This window comes from Miscanthus floridulus, chromosome 4 (assembly GCF_019320115.1).
Source record: "Miscanthus floridulus cultivar M001 chromosome 4, ASM1932011v1, whole genome shotgun sequence".
NCBI lineage: Eukaryota > Viridiplantae > Streptophyta > Magnoliopsida > Poales > Poaceae > Miscanthus > Miscanthus floridulus.
In genome coordinates, this window is record NC_089583.1 from 122,038,856 (window position 1) to 122,061,540 (window position 22,685).

General features: G+C 44.2%; 1 protein-coding gene and 1 pseudogene across 1 annotated transcript; both read left to right on the top strand.

The window, feature by feature from the left end:
- Positions 1-14,205: 14,205 nt before the first annotated feature.
- LOC136549245 (bidirectional sugar transporter SWEET4-like) lies at positions 14,206-21,980 on the top strand (annotated as a pseudogene).
- LOC136552938 (uncharacterized) lies at positions 19,534-21,154 on the top strand. Its single transcript, XM_066544512.1, has 4 exons — positions 19,534-20,001; positions 20,080-20,757; positions 20,829-20,939; positions 21,029-21,154. The coding sequence occupies exons 1-4, from the start codon at positions 19,534-19,536 to the stop codon at positions 21,152-21,154; spliced, it is 1,383 nt and encodes a 460-aa protein (XP_066400609.1).
- Positions 21,981-22,685: the final 705 nt, after the last annotated feature.

Sequence of the window (22,685 nt, forward strand, 5' to 3'; positions counted from 1 at the left end):
GCGCTCGTGTCGTCGTGTCGCTACCACCTACAGCACTCCAGGCCTTCCAGCAGTGTCCAGTGCTATTAGCTGCATATGACGACTCGTCAAAGCTAGCTAATTAAGTGGACGACAGCGGCAAGCATCGATCCATCGGTAAGCTGCGCTTGGGCGCAACAGTGGCTGTGGCACGCGCGGGCGCGACGACGACGCACCGTACCCATTGATCCAACAGCGACACCGGCGAGCCGGCGAGGTACGGTGCTGCGCTCGCGTCGGCGTCGCCGTCGCCGCAGTAACTTGCTGGGTGGCGGGCTGCGCTGGCGTGCGGGCGCGGTTAGTCATCGCGCCGTCGCTGTCGCCGGCACGTGTCGCGCGCCGCCAACTGTGGATACTGCGCGCGGGGAGATTGGGCACTGGTGGTAGTCCTTCTTGCGAGCGAGGCATCGTCGGAAACCGATGGAGCGACGGCGATCGACGACTCGGACTCGATCGCACACAGAAGAAGAGCTCTTCCAGTACTCCACTTGCCAAAATTGACATCCATCCATGCCACCAGTGCCAGGCCATGCCATCTCCGTGACGTATGGCACAATGCAACGATAGAGCTCCTGTCCTGTGCCTCTGCGTGGTGGATGAATGATCACTTGATTAGTACGTATATGGGTCAAAAAAAGGAGCCAAGGAGTGGAAAAAGATGGCCTTTCCCAAATTCCTTGTCAGAATTAATAAGCAGATAACGAAAAATAAACAAATTAAGAAGCGTTCAAGCATATATATGTGCAACTGGTACACGCCATGATGGGTGAGGAGATAATACAGATAACTGAACTTTTTCTTTAGCAATGTAACTGAACTTTCTCAGCATGTTTGGTAGAGCCCATGCTGCAGGTGGATGTATAGTATATAATATAGACAGGGAAAAAAGGAAATGGATAAACATTGCAGGTGGGAATAAATTAAAGGGATGTGGGTGACCCAGGGCCAGATGGAATTCAATTGCATGAAGAAAGCGGTTTGATCGATGCTGACGACGACCCTAGCTACCAGCCCAGGAATGCTAGTACCAATTTTTCCTGCATCTGTCATGCCTTGATCATTCCCTTCTCGTTGCATTCGTTCCTGCTAGGCCCAGTTTAGATGCAAAATTTTTGGCAAAATGTAACTGTAGCGCTTTTCGTTGTTATTTGGCAATTAGTGTCCAATCATAGTCTAATTAGGCTTAAAAGATTCGTCTCATGGATTTCGTCTAAACTGTGTAATTAGTTTTATTTTTTATTTATATTTAATGCTTCATGCACGCGTCCAAAGATTCGATGTGATGGAAAATCTTGAAAAATTTGACAAAATGAAGTGGAACTAAACAGGGCCCTAGTCATTCAATTCTTCAGCCGCCAGCCACACAAGTTGGAACTAAAATATATAACTCGGTGCGTGCGTGCGTCTCGAGTGGATTCAAAGTGACCTGGTCCTGGCGCAATACCATCACAGAAACCTTCAAGATTCTGGAAGGCAGCAGTAGAATAAATATATGATATTGCATGAATGAAAATTGAGAGAGAAAACTGATGCACTACCAGTACATGCACAGTTGTCTGATTGTTCTACTGTCATCAATCAAAAACTCTAAAGTCAGAACCGCTGAGCAGCTTGGACCTTGGGACCGAACTTGAGCAATGAAGAACTGTTTCAGATCGTGCAGATACATCGTTAGCTTCGATTCGTCCCTCTCCATCTCTGCTTTCTGGACAGCGATCGACCAAACAGGCATGCATCTCCAGCGTCTGGGTCAAAATTCAAGGAGCAGCAGCTAGCATAGTAACAAGGTTGGAGCCAATAGGGTGAGCTAGCTTGGAGGACGAGGAGAGTACGTGCTTGCTTACTGCAGGTAGTGGACAAAACAACCGAAACAAAGCCTGCAAGCTAGGGTTATCGTCGATGAAGACTACTACGTATCGGTGGTCACTGCATGCATTCGATGCGACGACAGGAGTTTATTTGGGTACTTAGATCGATGGATGGAGGATCGATGGTAAAAGTCCTTGCGTGGTTATCCGGAGTACTACGCGTGTTGTACCCCACACGTGCAAGTGCAAGCAAGACCGGCAGGCAGGCATATCCCACTGCACATCCTCCTGTTTGCCCGTCGCCACACGGGTCTATCGGACTGAGATCATCTGGCTGCGGGCAGATACTGCCATACTACTGTCGTGGAACAAGTGTAGTAGTATGCTGCTCTGACGTGTGTTCATGCATGTGTGGCCGCAACTGATGATGAACTGACCGACCGAATTTTTTTACTATTTAGCCTTTTTTTTTAAGTTTTTCACAAATAGACTACCATTGGTTCGGCGCCAGAGTGACTGGCGTCGAGCTCCTGGGCACAGGGCATTGGCCTGCCAGGGGGCTCGGCGCCGTAGATCTTGGCGTCGAGCTCGGCGCCAGTCACTCTGGCGTCGAGCCCCCTAAATATCTGCCGCTCCACCTTTCTTCTTCACCCTCTCGCCCTAGCCGACCCTGCCCGCGCCGTCGCCGCGCCCGCCCGCCCGCGCCGCCGCCGCTGCTCCGGCGACCGAGCCCGCGCCCTCGCCGCGCCGCGTCGTCTCTGCTGCTCCGACGGCCGAGCCCGCGCCCTCGCCGCGCCGCGCCGCCGCCGCTGCTCCCTCGCCCGAGCCCGCACCGCGCTGCCGTGCCCTCACGCCGTTGCCCGTGGTTGGCTACAGCGCCGCGCCGCCACGCCCTCCACCGCCGTCCTCGCCTTAGCCGCACCTTGGTCTCCACCGGCGGCCTCAGCCTCGCCCCACCTTGCCCCTCTCCGCCGTCGGCCTCGCCCCGCCTTGCCACCGTCCACCGCCGGCCTGCCTCCCGCGCCCGTCGAGCCGGACTCGCCGCGCGGAGCGCCGGGCACCCCGCCGCCGCCGCGCGCCACCTCTGTCGTCGGCCGCGCCACCGCCTGTTGTCCGTCGTCCGCGGGCCCGGAAAGGTAAAAATTATGAATATGCAATGTACCTATTTAGTTGGTGTTTGTTATTTACTAGTTACTGTGATGACTCAGTTAGTTGATTTAGTGAGATATATATGTAGATAGATAGAAACATAGATACATTGGTAAATAGATATAGTTAGATAGCTACTTAGATATGTAGTTATATTTGTAGTTAACTATATATGATCTAGCTATTTAGTGAGTACACTATAAATATATACGTAGTTATTATCTTGATTACTTAGTTTGTAGTTAGAAAGTACTTGTTAGGTACTATCTATCGTCTAATTTGGACTAAAGGACATGTGTTTCGTTACGTTTTTTAAATAGATGGACAACCTAGTGACCATATATCATGGAGGCACGGTTGAAAGCGATCGCTATGGATATGTTGAGTTTCTTGACATGCAAAGCGTGATGCTATTCAATGATAGGCCTTCATTTAGTGAGATGGTTGAAGGGCTCGGAAGGAGCTGCATTGCTTTGGAGATGATGACATTGCAGTTGATGGTGTACTGCACCTAGGTTGTCCTCCGAACATCTTTAGGCGAATGATCTCAATTGGTTATGCGGATCAGTGGGAGAACTATGTGAGATCGGCTATGAAGAGCCAGCTGCAATGTTTGGACGTGGTTGTGCGTCGGGTGTTAGTTGATCCAATCCCTCATGGGTTTACCCTAGCAATGGATCATCCAGCACACATCGACCCTCCCGTTCCGGAACCTTACCTGCATGTGCATATTGCGCCTACGGTTCCTGATACTCAATCTGCCCCCAATGCGGTATTTGGAGATGGTTGTCATACTCATGTTTTCGTGGCAGATCCTCCTTATGAGATCTCTTTGACACAGAATCATCCGAGTAAGTGTCTTAACCGCATGGTTTTGGGAGCTTACCCCGTTCCTTACATCTATGTCTTTCATTCTTTTCTCATTTTTGTAATGACGTTGCAGGAGACATTCCTGAGAATATGGATGTGCCCCATGTTGCTGCGTAAGTGCACTTTGGAGATAGATTCCGTGGCTCCAATAGTGTTGAAATTATGCATGATTCGGAGCCATATGAGATGGCTAGGGCTCTTGATTCTGATGATGATCGTCCTATTGGAGAGCTGACAGAGAGTGATGTTGAGATGATGAGGCGTATCTTTCCCGACCGTGATCCTAGAGTTCATGAGTTCAGTGATCTTGCTCATTCCGATCAGGCATTTGTAGAAGAACATGATGATGAGCTCCTAGAAGCTCCTGAGACCAGTCCTAACATGGTGATTGAGGAGGGGAGGGTGTTCAATGACCTCCCTGCTTTGAAGAGGTGGTTGCAGGCTTTTGCAGTGATACGAAAGAGGCCTTACAGGGTATTGCATTCATATGTGGAGCGCCATTACATAGTTGTGTATGACAAGGAACGCTGCCCATGGAGGGTTTGTGCAAGGAAGCAACAGGTGACCGAAAAATGGAAGATCACAAAAGTTGTCAGGCCACACAATTGTGCTGACCATGAGCTGACACTGAGGCATCGGTAGTTAACATCTACCCTCATTGCCAAGCGGTTGATGGGAATTTTGCAGGGAGAACCCAACATGAAGGTGAGAACAATTATCAGGACCGTTGAGGCGTTGTATGGAGGATATGTGATAACTTATGGTAAAGCATGGAGGGCTAAGCAGCGAGCATGGAAGATGATATATGGGGACTGGGAGGATGGGTATGAGCAGCTGCCAGTTCTTTTCAATGCAATCAAAGTGGTGAATCCAGGCATGCATTATGAGTACATCCCAAAACCTAATGCATGGAAGGATAGGAGGCAGATATTTTTTCGTGCCTTTTGGTGCTTCCCTCAGTGTGTCGAGGCCTTTAGGCACTGTCGTCCTGTCTTCTCCATTGATGGTACGTTTTTTATTAGCAAATACCAGGGCACACTTCTTATAGCCATATCCTGTGACACGAACAACAAGTTGGTTCCTCTGGTATTTGCTTTGGTTGAGAAGGAGAACAATGACAGTTGGGGATGGTTCTTGAGGCTAGTCCGGATACACGTGGTTGGGCCTGGCAGGGAGGTTGGCGTCATATCTGATAGGCATCATGGCATACTTAATGTCGTGCAAGAGCAGTTAGAGGGGTATGCACCTTTGCACCATCATTGGTGTACTCGACACCTTGCCGAGAATCTACTCTAGAAGGACGGTGTTAAGAAAAACTTTGATCTGTTCCAGGAGGCTGCTCGACAGCTTGAGGACAAGTACTTTAGGGAAAAGTTGGAGCAGGTCAGAACTGCATCAAATGCAGAAAGTAGACAATGGCTCACAGGTTTGATGAGGGATTTGGAGAAATGGACGAGAGCTCACGATGCCGGTGGCTGGAGGTACGAGTTTCAGTGCAGCAACATGGTAGAGTCATTCAATAAGTTGCTATTGGGGATACGTGGTATGCCCGTGAATGCAATTGTTCAATTCATCTTCTATAAGCTTGTTGCTTGGTTCAACGATAGACACGCCCATGTATTGCAGTTGAGGAGTGATGGAGAGATATGGGCTCCGAAACCAAAGGCACACCTAGAGAAGGTAAGAGAGAGGGCTGACACACATGAAGTTGTATGCTTTGACCATGCCATAGGGACTTATCAGGTCAAGCATAGGGGCGGTACAACGTCCGACGGTGAGGTCTGAGAGTCGAGGATACATGTGGTTGTCCTCTAAGATTTCAAGTGCACTTGTGGTAAACCAAGGCAATACCACTTTGTATGTTCTCATTTGGTGGCAGCAGCTAGGCATCGCAACTATAATATCGAGAGGAGGATACCTCACGAGTTCAGTGTCAACACGCTTGTGAACACATAGAGCCCCCGCTTCGTGCCTTTCCGGGACCTTGGAGAGTGGCCTCCATATTATGGGCCGAAGTACATTGCGGATCTAGCTTACCGTTGGAACAAGCGTGGATCAAGGTAGAGGACGAGGCATAGGATGGTTATGGATCAGATACCCGGAAGAACTAGGCGTGGGAGAGGAACTCCATTTGTTACTGATCCCAAGCAGTACGAGTGCGGATGGAGCAATTCTACCTGCTCGACCCGATGTACGAGGAGACCCACCGAGGACGTCTTGTTGCGCTGGGGTAGGTAATAATCTATAAGTTTTATTCGTACATGTGTTCGTGAAGTAACATGTGACTATGTTTTATTAGATGCAGGACCTTCCGCACCTTCGTTCTAGGACCCACAGTGGGTTCTTGGATATTCGGTACGATGATAGGTACACTCCTTTCCTGCAAAGAGCTGGCCTAGATGTCATCTCCTTTCAGGTTCATCGTGGGTTGCCCAAGTTCAACTCAGCGGCGATAACTGCGTTGGTAGACAGGTATTAAAGTGAATCATTGCCTCCATTAATGGCTATTTGTTCATGTGATTGACTTTTTGACAAGTAATCTTATTTGGTCTTAAATATAGGTGGCGGCCAGAGACTCACAGCTTCCACCTACCTTTCGGGGAGATGACAGTCTCGCTTCAGGACTATCAGAAGATGCTAGGCCTAAAGATTTATGGGAACCCAGTCACCAGATAGTGCAGGTCAGAGGGCTAGAGAGCACGAGTGGAGGCCTTCCTTGGACGTGAGCTTGATGAGCTTGGGCCCTCTCAGCTCTATGACGCTCCATCGACTCATCCTACACCGTCTCTAGGCACTAGGTGATGCCGTCCGCGTGACCCTTACACCCCAGGCACCAGCGCTCTAGGTCACAAGGGTAGGGGCAAGAGTAGGAGACAGTGAGGGACATGGTAGGTGTTACTATGAACTATTGTAAATTTTGTATTTACTTTTCTATAACTATTCGGGACTGTATGGACATTGTGGACTATTTAGACTTTGCATGACATATTATGTTGGTTGTGATATTCGTTGTGGTTGCATTATGCTCGTTGGATGATTAAATATTTGGAATATATATTGATGTCTTTGTTTGTAACTGTGGATGCTCCTAATACAAGACCATATCTTGCGAAATTTTTGCGTGAACCTTTAATCATACTACACTTGTATAAAGGCACAAATGTAGTACACAGATTAACTATAAATTTATTACGTGTATAATCCAGGAAATATTGTACATACGCTTTGTAGAAGAATTTAGGATTACCAAGCAACAGTGAATGAATCTATGCTTTTCAGATAATAAACATAGACTTTTCAGATACACGGACAGCATCAAATTATCACATCACTGATATAGACTTTTCAGATATACGGACAACATGCAAGGAAGCACAACTTCACTCTATCTCCACCATCCATCTTATGACTGTTTGATCCAAGGGCTGAGGTGAAGAGGCACACGGATCGCTGACATAGCACATTGAGAGGCCTCCATTCCTCCTCTCAACCTATAAATAACCACTCACTCCCTCTCATTCATACAAACAACAAGGAAGAAGAACACTCCTCAGCATTTGCTTTCGTTGCAGTACCAATGTCTGGAGGGTCGTCCAAAGGGAGAGGAAAGGGGAAGGAAACTACCTGGGGGTGGGAGGGTCCTCTTGGTCCCGATTTCTTTGAGGAAGCTCTTTATGAGAGGTTCTCAGTTGAGAGCAAAAGTGATTTCACCAAAGAGGCACCACTGAGAGGATACGATGAAAGAAAAGAAAAGTGGCCAAAATACATACATGGTGAGGACTGCCTAGTGTAGATGTTCACCGAGGGAATAGATGGAGGTCGTCGTTTCTTCAAATGCCCGCGAGCATGGATAATTGCTATTACTATTTGTTTCTTCAATATGTTTGTCTTGTATATCACTTACATGACATACTTATTGTAGTCTTTCTTGGCTGAAGAAAACTGTTGGTTCAGTAGGTGGGTCGATCCTCGACCTATTTATCCACATACGGAGTACATCTACTACCTACAGGACCGTATCTTCGATCTAGAAAGGGAAGTTAGCAGTGGTTACAAGGACGACGAACAGGACGACAACAACAGTGGTGCCGATTCACAGGAGGCACTCTGCAATGATCCATATTGCACCTGTCCTAACCACAAGAAGAAGGGGCCTCCCCTGTCACCCTCGCCACCACCACCAACAACAACAGGAGGCTACTATGGAGAAGATGCAACACAATTTGCTATGTGGTCACACTACTAGGATGACTTTATCTTTTTCACATGTACCCAAGTTTAATTACCTAAGGCATGTTAGGTTTAATTACCTAAGGCATGGTTTAATTACCTAAGGCATGTTAGGTTTAGTCAAAGAAAACTCTGTATCCAGGTTCGGTCCATGTATCCACATACCATTTAATGTGTTTCGTGTGTTGATTTCTATAATGCTGCCTCTGCTAGATCGATGAGCTCGCTCAGTCTACTAGTGTCGTCGTCAGCCTCCTGCGCCTGAATGCCCGCCTCTGCTAGAGCTATGAGCTCGCTCAGTCTGCCAGTGTTGTCCTCAACCTCCTGCGCCTATATGCCCGCCTCTGCTAGAGCAATGAGCTCACTCAGTCTGCCTATGTCGTCCTCATCCTCGTTTCCGTCATCACACAACACAATCGGTGATTAAACGGTGCGACCAGCTCGTGATCTATGGCCATCTAACTTCTTCTCCTCATACCTTGCACGAGCCACCTCTACAGCATGTTCCCTGCTGCAACCAATTCCTTCATGTATAAAATGTAATCAGTTAGCAACGCGATTATATTACATTTAAAACCAAGCAACGAAAAAAAGGTTTTTAAGCACTTACTGGCACATAATGTAGCAACATGCTCATTCAAGACCTGCATCTGTACCCTTGTCTCATCCCTTGCCTCATTCCTTGCCCTCTCCTCCTCTAACGCCATCTGCCTCTCCAATCCCTATTTGTTAAGACAACATCGATCGGGTTACAAATACCGCGCTGTCTAGCAAACTCACGTATCTTTTCTTTGTGATGTTTAACGAATAGGTTGACGTAGTCAGGTCCATATCCCCTCTTCCGTGCAATTAGTTGCCTCTTCTTCAGTTCATCCAAGAACTTAGCTTGACCATCATAACATTTCCAACTACATTTCCTAGTGCTCTGTTCAAAAGAAATATTATACTCCCTCCGTTCCTTAATATAAGCCATATAGATTTCTAAAGAAAATTCTAAAATATAGGTACGTATCAGCTCCCACGCCGATTAGTTTGAAAACCTTCCCACCATACATAGCACATGTCCCAACCAATCCCTTAGATTTAGGAAGCAATCTGATTGAGAGAGAGAAGATGGTCTAATTTTCCTTTTTTCCTCGGTCTCACATCCTTCCCCAAGCCGTGCGTTAATATTGGTGCTAAAAACTATATGGCTTATATTAAGGAACGGAGGGAGTATCATATATGTCTTAGCAAAACAAATAAAATACGATTTCATGTTTACCAGAAAAATAACGAACCTCATCATACTCAATCATATGGCCGCAATAATGGCCTATTCCAAGCTCCGAATGGACTAGGCCATAGTTGGATTTTACATCACATTCGCACATGACAGGAGGTGCTTTATAGATTACCCGTTCTTTCTTCTTTTCCTTAACCCTCCGTGGTTCTTCCGGCCATTGGTTCTTAGGACCATACAACCACTCCTTGAAACGACACTTCGCCATTGAATACACCTAAATAATGAGACATTAGTACATAAACACATATAGCTCAAGATTTTAACACATACACTTTGTACTTACTTCATGCTTGTTTGGACACACAAACTCCAACGTATTCTCAGGGTTTATCACAGCTCGATCTTCGCAATCGCACAGAGGAGGTTCCTCGAGTCGTCTAACTGTGGCTAGGTGCTTCTCCTTAGCCGTCATTGCCGAAGGGTTAGGGGGAGTGGAACCCACCGCTTGAAGTGCTCACGTGGATGCCTCCCTCTAAATCAATCGTCGAAAAAGAGGTACCTAGGATCAAACTTGTCTGCACCATCGATCCACTGAAAGAAAAAGCACCTCTCATGGTCCTACACAACGAGATTCCAATAAAATATTAGTACCATACTAAAACAAATAAAGAAAAAGGATAGTACAAACAATTTCTTACATTAAACCGACTACATGTGTAGAAGCAACGGGCGACTGTGTCCGGATGTTTCGATTGAAAAACATGGGTCTGCAAAACACAGTCACAGTTAGGGACGGGAAGGTCAGGAGGGACGGGGGCATCTTTGCTAGACGCGTCGGGATATAATTCTCGAGGACGACCCCGTTTTCGTCAAAACTCCTCCCGAAATATTTCTTGCATCTAACAAAATGGATGTAATTTAACAAACATAAATAAAAACATCACAAAAAATATCAATGAGAACCATAACTACAATACAACTAATTTCGTTCTAAGAACCAAAAGCAGTTAACATTATACCCTAAACCTAGGGTTCCTCATTTTATCCACAACAATGAACCCATAACATAACTACATGCGGCTTGGTTTGCTAGCTTTTTTCATGCCTTGGAATCAACCTACGGTTGTATAATACATATATTGAGGGATACAATGAAACCCTAAGTGATGACGATTCTTAGGTTCAAAAATCCGACTAATATGTACCGAATCGATGCGGAAAAAACAAGGAGGTGAGCGAGTATACCTTGCTCTCGAAGATCTACGGATCAAATCAAGGTTTTCAAGGTCCAATATGTCGATTCGTGAGGTAGGGTGAAGTGGGGAGAGAAAAACCCGAGAGGAAGAAGAAATAAGAGGAAGAACGCTCGGGGAAGAAGGCTGAGCTGAGGTTAAATGCAGGGGCCTCGGCGCCAGAGTGACTGGCGCCGAGCTCGGCGCCGGCGCCGAGGCCCCTGGCAGGCCAATGCCCCGTGCCCAGGAGCTCGGCGCCAGTGACGGTGGCATCGAGCTCGGCGCCAGTCACTCTGACGCCGAGCCAAGGGTCCATTTTCTGAATTCTTTCCGCCAGGGGTCTATTTGTAAGAAACTTTAAAAAAAAGTCAAATAGTAAAAAATTCGGAACTGGCCGATGATGATATGATACGCATGCTCGATCGAGAGGCCAGTCGACGTCGACGTCGCCGTCGCCGGTGGATCGTTCAGATGAGAGCAATGAAGAAACTAGCATGAAACGAATGACAAGTTGCTGTATATATATCTGTCGTCTGCAGTAGCTAGGTCGGTTTGGCGCTCGCCAGTTCTTCTTGGTGGCGCGCGGTGCGGTGTAGAGACTGGACTACACTGTGACTTGTGAGCCTATGTAAGATTGACAGGTGGTATGGCAGGCCTGCCTGTATCTGTATGGGCTGCCTGCTCCTTTTGACTGAAACGCAACTGGTGTGGCATGGCATTGACATGGTAGCTTCACAGGGCACGCACGCTATAGCTCCCAGTGGACGCAGACGCAGTTCTGTTGCACTCAACGGAAAAGGTTGTGATAGCTTCGTCCATGCTCCAGCCTCCAGCTCCACCTCAAAAGCTATAAGTGAGGAGAGCACGCACATCGTCATCAGCTCAAGCTGCACACATTGGACGGTCTAGTCTGCAGCTGCCCTTAGCCACAAGTTCGGTTCATCGCCTCTCTTTTCAATATTTTTCCAAAATCCTGCAGAATCCCCTGGTCTGCCCGCCATATTGCATTGCTTCGTCTCTTTCCTATCAGCAGCTTCAAGAGTAGAAAATTGAACTAGCTTGGCTAGGCTGCTGTGCCTGATGGCAATTAAAGTAGAGGTTGACAGGCAATTACATGTTGCTGGTCTCTGTGGCAATCTCCGCAACTAAAGATGGCAACGGGGAATTCCCCGTCGGAGGTTGCCTCCCCATCCCCGTCCCCGCGGGGAGAAAAAATCCCCGTCCCCGTCCCCGCCAAAGCTCACGGGGACGATTTCTCCCCCATCCCCGCCCCCGCGAGGGGAAAAATCCCCGTCGGGGATCCCCGTCCCCGCATTTGTTCATCACCATTCAGGTTAATTCATCATCATTCACATGAGTTCATCGACACAATATTAGAGTACACCACGAATCACAATCCAAAAATAGCTAAATAGCAAGAAGCAGGATATTAATCATCACAAAGGTGTAGAACTAGGGTTATTGATGTTATATATACTCAGAAGACATTGGGCCTTCGTGGGCTGGTTGGGCCATCAGGAAAGAGAGCAAAGCCTGTATATAAACGGGGCGGGGATGCGGGTATCGGGGACGGGGAATGCTCCCCCAGACCCGTCCCCGCCAAACCCGACGGGGGACGTTTTCTCCCCGTTTAGATTCCCGTGGGGGCATATTTGACTCCATCCCCGTCCCCTAATAGGAGAATTCCCCGCGGGGAATCGGGGATCGGGTCCCCGTTGCCATCTTTATCCGCAACAATAGAATATTGAATATACATATACTTACACTTAAAAGGAATTCCAAGTAAGTCATTTTCGGTGTATATGATATATTATTTAAATTGTCAATTCGACATGTTATGGAATTGGAAAGTCAAGAATGTCACTTGATGGAGTACATTATATTCTAACTGATATATATAAAGAAACCGAATGATTGTGTTCCACTAGTCTGCAGGTTGTTTGTGATGTATGACTACACGCAAGCCTGTGGCCATGCAGTTGTACGTCTAACTGTTCTTCTAGCGGCGGCTCAGCCCACACCAAAACCAAGGCCTCGTTTAGATGCTGAAAAAATTTTAACTCGACGAATAGTACCACCTTCGTCTTATTTGATAAATATTGTCTAATTATGGACCAACTAGGCTTAAAAGATTCATCTCGTGATTTCCAACTAAACTGTGTAATTAGTTATTTTTTTTACCTACATTTAATACTCCATGTAAGCGGCTAAAAATTGATGTAATGGAGAGAGAGTGAAAAAACTTGGAATTTTGGTGGCATCTAAACAAGGCGCAAATCAAATAAAATCTCCAAATAAAAAAAAGGGTATGTAGTAGTAAAGAAACGAAAAGGATTACGGCCGACAATACCCATGATAATTGATAGATAAATCCAGGTTAACTGCTCCACTCGCATTTTATTAAGCGTTATTGCTTGACCGATGATACGTCCATTACGTGACTTGACTAGCTAGTGACTGCCGTAAAAGGATAGGCTTCTGATTCCTGCAGGTTAGACGATAAGCACGAACTGAACTGACCAGCGATAACTGGCATGTGCGTGAAAGCCTGCATTATTCAACACCACGTAGGAATACGCAGCAGCGTCATCGTCACTTCTGGCCGGCAGTGGCGGCAGGCATACCGGAAGGTCAAGGCATATAAAAATTAAATTCTGTGGAAAGATAAACAGCCCATCATCTTTAGTTCTTTAGGTTTTGCCACCGTATATAGCTGGTGTTTAAATCTAGGGATTAAAGTTTAGGGTGTCATATTGGGGTGTCACACGTGAGTGTTCGGACAGTAATAATAAAATAAATTACAGAAGTCATCAGTACTCCGCGAGACGAATTTATTAAGCCTAATTAATCCGTCATTAGCACATGTTTACCGTAGTTTTACTGTAGCACCACGTTGTCAAATCATGGCCTAATTAGGCTTAAAAATTTCGTCTCGTAAATTAGTCGCAATCTGTGTAATTAGTTATTTTTTAGCCTATATTTAATACTATATAAATGTGTCCAAACATTCAATGGGATAGGGACTAAACTTTAGGAGGAGGAACTAAACAAGGCCATAATACAATATGTTATTACGTATAGTGCGCTTTGAAATTGAAAGCCTAGCTGCTAGCTTTTGTTAACTCTTCTTTCGTAACTGAAATAAAGTGGTCTTAGTTTGTGTGTATGAGACTAGCTCTTGATCAAGAGCTAGCTTTTCTCTCTCTTCCATTAAAATATAAAAAAAAACTTAAAGCTAGCTTATGAGTCATTCATTGCGGGTGCCTTAAAAAATTTTTATGGGTTCAATATACTCCCTCCGCCCCAAAACAGACGTCGTTCTCGCTTTCTGAGAGGCTAAACGTTTTTTACTTTAACCAAATATATATACAAGAAAATATTAATATTTATAATACATAATTAGTATCATTAGATAAATCGTCGTTAAACCTATTTTCGTAATAAACTTATTTAAAGATATAAATGTTGCTAATATTTTCGACAAATTTAGTTAAAATTGAGAAAGATTGGCTGGCACGAAAATCATAGCGACAACTATTTTAGGACGGAGGGAGTAGAAGATAATTAATATATAGCTAGCATGATGTTGTTTTATCCTTGAGAAGGATGTGTCAATAACTCAGTATGTGCCATGGATGCCTATTGAATCCTTAGCCGCCAAGCAAAGGTACGTATGTACACCGGCCGCCACGCGCACAATGCAAATCTTAGAAATCTTGTATATCCAGTTCCAGGTGTGATTTGGACAGTGTCGTCCACCTCGCTTTAGCTATCTAGCTCTATGGCTGGCCGGGTCGCGGGTCTCCTTCTTCGTTGTCCACGTACGTGTATGTTCCGTCGGAGCATCGGCATCGTATTGCATTGTGCGACTTGTCAGACAAGGTCGTCGTCAATTGTCTACTCACTCCATGCCAAAATGTTTATCGTTTTCGTCTTTCAAGAAATAATTTTAACTTAATATATATTAAAAATATTAATATTTTTGATACATAATTAATATTTAGTTTTTTTAAAATTTTATTTGAAGATAGAAATGTTGCACATATTTTATATAAATTGAGTCAAAGTTATCGACACGCACATTGTGACGACAAACATTTAAGGACAGAATGAGCAGTAGGTAATTAAAAGGACGTATACGTATAGGTATAGCTAAGCTAGAAGAGTAGAAGGAAACTTCATAGTAATGCTCAGTAAATGCATATGTGTAGATGATGATTGATATAATATATAGTAGTCATTTAGGTACAGCCAATATGCAGGGATTATTCTTTTTCTTTTAAATATGATATAGACGGGCCATATTGATCAACTAATATGCAGCTGAACTCAGATTTCTGGAAATAATTTTTTAATTACACCCTACCCTCCGATCCGTCCCGAAAGAGTGTAATTACCATTTTCGATGAGTCCATCAATGTTAAATTCAACCAAATATGTGTGGAAAAAGTAGGAATATCTATATGGTGTAGTGGTGCAGGGCAGTGCAACGTGGTAAACAAGACAAGGGCGGCCGGCCGGATCCGCACGGCATATGCTTGGTTACCTCCCGCCTCCGCGGTAATTTTTTACGTGACACGGAGTAAATCGACCTCTCTACCAGCCCAGCCCAGCCCAGCCCAGCCCAGCCAGGTGTCATGTGGCATGGGATGATGTGGATCGTTCCTCTGTGGGCTGGGACTGGGAGTGACATCTGCTGGGCAACGCACACCGGTTTTCCTGCTCGGCCTGGCCTGGCCTGAGTACGCTGTAACGGCTTCCGCCATTTCGCTGATACCGGCATGTGTTTTTTTTTATTGTTTCGAACACCCCGTTTCTTCTTCCCCGGACACTTTTCCTGGGCCAACAGAAAACGTACTGGACCAAACTACCTGAACCCACCTTGTATTATTATTATTAGTCTGTCGAAGAAAGTCTATTGAATTCTCAAAAAAAAAAGTCTTTTGAACTAGCGTCATCGTTGGATTTTTCTTCTCAAGCTACAAAACCATATATCTTACTTCTGAGCTCTCGAAACCGGCCAAATTACCTCTCGGCCTTGGGTTGGAATGGTTTCGTCTTTTTTTTAGCTAAGAAAATCCGATCGATACTTGATAAAATTTTGAAACCACAAAAAATATCTCTAAGATTTTAAAAAAGTATGAAAATAAATTCTAGAGATAGACTGCGATACAAAAAATACAAATAAAAATTTTAGATTACGTGAAAACATTTCCAAAGATAGAGATTAGATTTGAGATACTAAATGCCGCCCCTTAATTTTTGCATCCTCACAAAAAGATTTGGAATCCTTGGCAAGAAGATTTCCATACATATTTATGTAAAATAAGAAAATGGAACAATAAATGCTAGAGATAGATTGGGATATGAAAAATCTAACTAAAATATTTAGAGGTCATGAAAACATTTGTAGAGGTAGGGCTTGGATTTGAGATACTAAATGCCACCCCTTAATTTTTGCATCCTCACAAAAAGATTTGGAATCCTTCGCCAAAAGATGTTGATATATATTTATTTAATATAACAAAACAGAAACAATAAATGCTAGGGATAGATTGGGGTACGAAAAATCTAAATAAAATATTTAGAGCTCATGAAACATTTCTAGAGATAGAGTTAGATTTGCGATACTAAATGTTGTCCCTTAATTTTTGCATCCTCACAAAGATTTCAAATCCCTCGCGAGAAGATTTTGTTATGTATTTATTTGATATAAGAAAACCGAACAATACCCTAAATGATCCTTCCATTCCATCTTCGCCACTCGGCAAAGACCACAAAAATATTATGACTTTTGCTATTTATCTATTGACAAAATTGTCAGAGTGAGATATGGGCCCGTTCGCTTCGTTAAAAAATAAATTAAAATATTGTTTCAGTTGATTTGATGTAAGAAAAAAATCTTATTCTATCTAAAAAAAGCTGAAAAGTACACATAATGGTTCGATACCTGTAGACTGTAGTGTTTGATTCGGTTGGTGGTCGTCCGTTTTAGACTAGAAAAATGAAAAGGCGTCAGCTTTCTCTCGTCTGTTGGCAGAGCAAAGTACCGGCTTCAGACCTCCATGCATGGCTACCAGTCACTCTTTCATTTTTCTATTCAATATGGTTCGAACCGTCTCCAATCTCTGAACCGAAGAAAGATCCCCTATGGTTCGACTGCTCCAATGTGCAAATCGAATCATACTCCTCCAATGGTTCGGTTTTGGAGGTGCCCTAATCAACAAGAAAACTCAAAGTGATTAAGTTGGCTATTGTCGCCGGCTTCCATCCATGAGGTCTCTACTGGTTTTCTTTTTCTACTGTTTCTTTTCGTGCATCGTGATTTCCTGGTTAGAAATAAAATTTTCCCTCCAGTGTAGGAGTGCTTCCTGGTTGTGTTGATTTGATTTATATAGAAATTAATTATTTTTTCTTGTCTGGAGAAAATAATTTATCTTAATTGTCTTGTGGATATTAGCACGCACAAAACGGCATCGACACAGGAAGCTTCCCGTGCTGCAGCTGACGAGCAGGACTTATTTGCAGCTGACTCCGGCTATGTAATCGGCCTCGTGCATCACGTCTCCCCAGTGTACGAATCAAAATTTCATATAGAATTCAATTCATTTCACTAGCTTCGACCTGTGTACATGACGTGCTCTCGTTCTACCGCATCTGGAAGAATGGGTCGGTGGAGCAGTACTCGGCGGCGCCGTACGACGCCACGCTGCTCAACTGCATGCTGTGGATGCTGTACGGCATCCCCGCCGTGCAACCGCACGGCATGCCCATCATCATCATCAGCGCCACCGGCATCGCCACCCAGCTCGCCTACATCGCCCTCTTCGTCGCCTTCTCTGTTAGCAACGTCCGCCGCCGCCTCATCCTCCTCCTCGTCGCCATTGTTGCCTTCGTCGGTGTACTCGCCGCGCTCGTCCTCTCCCTCGCCCACACCCATAAAATCCACGCCATGATCATTGGGATCATCATCGTCCTCTTTGGCACGGTCATGTAGGCATCCCCACTTACCGTCATGGTAAGCTGTAAACTTTACTTACGGGCCGATGCATGGGAATTTGTTGATCTTGTTCAGCCCAGGGGTGGAGACACGGGGGCGGGCAGGGCCCATTGCCCCCTATGAACGTGATTTTTTTACTAAATTTTTTAAAATTCAAATAAAATTTGAAAATTCAACACTTAGCCTCTTAACATTCAAAAAATCAACTTCTTGGCTCCGCCTCTGGTTTAGCCATGTTAATTAAGATTGGAACTTTACTTTTGTGGCAACTTGTGTAGTAAGACATAGTATTTGTTTGTGGAGAAAATTGCAGTTTTAGCAGCCTAAACAATGCGCTTCGCAAAACTAGCATCCGAAACATTATTTTCGTAAAAATAGCACCCAAAACAATTGCTTCTTGTTTTCTTTACCATTTTACCTTTTCTCCTTCTTTCTCATTATTTCTCCTAAAATATGGACAAAAGTGCCCATGTGCTAATCAAGACGTTAATTTCACGTAACATCCGCATCTGCTGGGCACTGGGCAGCGCTGGTCGCCGCTGCAGGCCTTGTGCATGGACACATACACTAGATGGCCACATACCCACATAATAGAATAAACAAATTTATGCGTATCACACGTTCCGCCGCCGTCTCTTTCCGCACGCGAGCCCTAGCTGGCTCTCCATGGACGACGTGCCGCCGCCGCTCGAGATGACCCCACCGGCCAACGCGCCGCCGCCGTCCGACGTGCCTCCGCGGTCTGACGTGCTGCCTCCGCCTGATGCCGCAGCACACCCTATTGCTGAGGGGGACTTGATCGCTATGGTAAGAGCCCTGCTGCCCGTTGCCGCGACTCCGGCCTTGTCGCACGGCGCGCCGAGGCCGACCCCACTGCCTGCTGTACATAGGTATGCGATGAACGACTGTACTCCTATTCTCCCAATTCCTGTCTAAAGTGCAGTTTGATGAAGTTAATATGATTTGTCAGGTCCGATTTAGAATTTGTGGAAACTATGCCACCAGTTGATTGGGATAGCTTGCAGATCATAGAAACACATGATGAGGAAGGACGAATCGAACTTTTGAGTGAAGATCAGATGTACGTGTTTTTAGGCTTGAGAGACGAGGAGTGAGGAAAGGTAGCTGCATCACATGATCGTGTAATGGTTGAGGAGGGTAGTCATGAAGATGATGCTGTGATTCCTAATAATGATGACATACCCACTGAGTTGGTTATTTCATATGATAAGGACCACCCACAAATGGATCTTGGTACGATGTACCCATCAATGGACGAGTTTAGGTTGGCAGTGCAACAATTTGCAATCAATGAGGAGTTTCAATTAGGGACAACGCACTCTGATAAGGAGAGATTTAGAGGTTTCTGCAAGTCTAGTGATGATTGCCCTTGGGAAATAAATGCTAGCAAACATAAAGGCCAAAGCATTGTTGAGGTAAATATAGGTAGCTATATTCCTAAAAATTAGTGTGATTTTCGTAAATTTATTTGTTTCTTATTACTTGTGTAATTTGCAGGTCACAACTTTAACTGATCGCCATACATGTGTTTCTTCCATGAGGATGAAAACTACTGTAGCTTCTCAGAAATGGGTAGCTAGCAAGGCTGTGAGTATCCTTAGGGATTCTCCCAATATGGGTGCTAAAGAATTGCAAGATAAGTTGCAAAAAGATCACTCTGTTACAATTTCATATGACAAGGTATGGAGGGGTAGAGAAATAGCTCTGGTTGAGGTTTATGGCAAATGGGAAGAGAGTTTTGAGCTACTCTTCAGATGGAAGGCCGAGGTACTGAAGAGGTCACCTGGAAGTGTAGTGGAGATTGATGTAATTGAAGCGGATGGTAATGTATATTTCCATCTTTTTTTCTGTGCTCTTAAACCATGCATTAATGGTTTCTTGAAAGGATGTAGGCCTTACTTGAGCATAGATTCTACAGCACTTAATGGAAGATGGAATGGTCATTTAGCCTCGGCTATAGCAGTTGATGGTCACAATTGGATGTACCCACTTGCATATGGGTTCATAGCTTTTGAAACAGAAGACAACTGGACTTGGTTTATGAATCAACTTAAGAAGGCAATAGGTGATCCTCCACTCCTTGATGTGTGCACGGATGCATGTAAGGGCTTAGAGAATGTAGTAAAGAATGTGTTTCCTAATGCAGAGCAAAGAGAATGCTTTCTTCATATTATGAAAAATTTTCAGAAAAGGTTCAGAGGGTTTGGCAAGATGTATCCCGCGGCAAGGGCTTATAGGGAAGAAATATTCTATGATCACATGGCAGCAATTCTTAATGAATCTGAAGAAGTGTTGAAATGGTTAAAAGACTACCATAAGCTGTTGTGGTATAGGTGTGCCTTTAATCCAGAAATTAAGTGTGACTACATCACTAATAATATAGCAGAGGTTTTTAATAATTGGATAAGAGACATCAAGGACTTACCTGTTGCTGAACTTGCAGATAAGGTGAATATAGCTACCTATATTTTCCCTACATGTGTTTTTTCAAATGTATATGTTCGATATTAATTGTGTAATTTGCAGGTCGGAGAGATGATCATGAAATTGTGGAACAAGAGAAGAAATATTGGAGATAGACTACCAGCTGGCAGGATACTTCCAAGTATTATGGTTCAGCTAAAGGCAAATACTAGAGGGCTGGGACACTTGAAAATACATGCATCTGCTAATTGGAGTGCAGAGGTCTGGGACAATAGCAAGAAAGTTGAAAGGCATATTGTGAAGTTAAATCAACGAACTTGTACTTGTCTTGAATGGCAACACACTGGTAAGCCATGTCAACATGCATTGGCCTTTATAACCACACAGCGGGGAGTTGACCTTGAACAATCTGTGCACGAGTATTACTCGGTGGATAGATTCAAGGTTGCTTATGGTAGAGAGATTGAGCCAATGACAGACAAAACACAATGGCCTCAAGTGGACTTGCTATTTGTTGTTGGTGCTCCTCTTGCTAAAGGAAACATGGGAAGACGAAGAAAACTCAGGTTGAAAGGGTGTCTTGAAGGTGGCCATAAGAAGAAAGGTGCTAAAGATGTAGAAGGTGACAATGCTACTGCTCCAAATAATGATACTGCGCCAACTAATGCTAAAGGGAAGAAAATGATTAGAGGCCCAATGACTTGCAAGAAATGCGGTGAAAAGGGTCACAGGCAAGCTAGTTCCAAGTGTCCACTCAACGGGACAAAGAAAAAGAGGCAAGTCCTATTTTTTTGTTGCAACCCTTGAATCACCATGTCATTACAAATATTATTTTTTGAACTTGTAGAAAGAGACAGCAGCCTAGAAAGAATGTTACAAAAGAGAATCCAGATAGGCTTAGCACCCCACAAAGGCCAACAAGAGAACAAATACTACGGGATAGTCCAGGAAGGATAACGAGAAGATATGAAACAGTAACACATTTAACCTACGTCATTTTACTCTAAACAAATAAAAAGATTTGTCTAATTGTCATTACACACATTTGTGTAGCCGTCTTGCTTTTTTACTGGGAGACGACAGTTCTTCACAGACCTCCGCCACTACTCCTATGAGGATACCTACTGCACTTGCACCAAAGAAGATGACTCCAAAGAGAAAGCTACATATTGGATGAATGATATTTCGCAAGATGTGGTCACTTTTATTTGATATGAAATGAACTCATTTAGGTTTAATTTATGGGTCTGTGAGATAAACTCCTTTAGTCTAGTGTGAGATGACCTCGTTTTCCCTTCATCTGTGAGATAGACTCGTTTTTCCTTATCTGTGAGATGAACTCATTTATTCTCAAATTAAGAACGTGTGATACGCACAAATTTGTTTATTCTATTATATGTGTATGTGGCCATCTAGTGTATGTGTCCAGGCACATGCAGTCACACGCAGGCAGCCAGCGCCCAGGCCTGCAACGGCGACCAGCGCTGCCCAGTGCCCAGCAGATGCGGATGTTACGTGAAATTAACGTCTTGATTAGCACATGGGCACTTTTGTCCAGATTTTAGGAGAAATAATGAGAAAGAAGGAGAAAAGGTAAAATGGTAAAGAAAACAAGAAGCAATTGTTTTGGGTGCTATTTTTACGAAAATAATGTTTCGGATGCTAGTTTTGCGAAGCGCATTGTTTAGGCTGCTAAAACTGTAATTTTCTCTTTGTTTGTGTGGTGTTTTTTTTTTCCTTTTCAGAAAGTGGTGATCCAGACGAAGAGCGTGGAGTACATGCCCCTGTTCCTGTCCATCACGTTGCTGCTGAACAGTGTCTGTTGGACTGCATACGCCCTTGTACGCTTCGACCTGTACCTCACTGTAAGTCTCTGAACCACTTATAGGAGTAGTATATATGTCTGTATAAATGAATTTTCTGAACCGGATCTTTGTTGTTAGATCACGAACGGGGTGGGCGTTATTTTCTCGGTGACGCAGCTGATCCTGTACGTCATCTAGGCTATATTCGATTTGTTCGACTTCTTTTTTTAGTCGGAACAATATTTTTCTCTTACAACAATTTAACTAAAATATTATTTTTCAGCCAATTTCAATCAAGTTTTAGACCAGAGAATAGAGCCTAAGTCGACGCAGCCGAGATCATCGAGGCGCGCACGGCTAACCGGGTCGCCATGAGCCCATGACCGAGGCCGTCGTGGACTACTCCGCTTCCAGTGACAATCCTAGCTAACTAAATCAGTCCTTATGGAATACTTGTACTACATCATCGTATATTTTACTCTTCGACACTCTAAAACTATGATATTTACTCCAATATATTCTACTTTTGTGGTTTTGTAGTCATCGCACATTATAGTTTTATGCATTTTGCCTCAAAAAAATTTAGCCATTATTTTAACATACTAGTAAGCGGGCACGTGGAATCCACGTGAAATAATGTTTAGTATGAATTATTTAATTTCATGTTTTTTACGTCGTGATAAATTCATACAATTAAAAATTACTTTCTAAAAGGTGAAATAATTAAAAGAAATCTCAAACAATATAATACTATAAGAAAAAAATAAATGTGGCTTGGAGTTTTTTTATTGAATTCAACATGCCAAAAATCGGTACCTCAAATTTTTAATTCAATTTTCATATCACCCTAAATATTTTTCAAAGCAACAACAACCAATTTTAGAGTTTATAAAAGAAAATCTA

Excerpts from the sequence above, each read along its gene's own strand:
- LOC136552938 (XM_066544512.1), top strand. The coding sequence starts at position 19,534 with ATGTACCCACTTGCATATGGGTTCATAGCTTTTGAAACAGAAGACAAC. Across the intron at positions 20,002-20,079 it reads TTGCTGAACTTGCAGATAAG|GTCGGAGAGATGATCATGAA; the intron begins GTGAATATAGCT and ends TGTAATTTGCAG. Across the intron at positions 20,758-20,828 it reads GGACAAAGAAAAAGAGGCAA|AGACAGCAGCCTAGAAAGAA; the intron begins GTCCTATTTTTT and ends ACTTGTAGAAAG.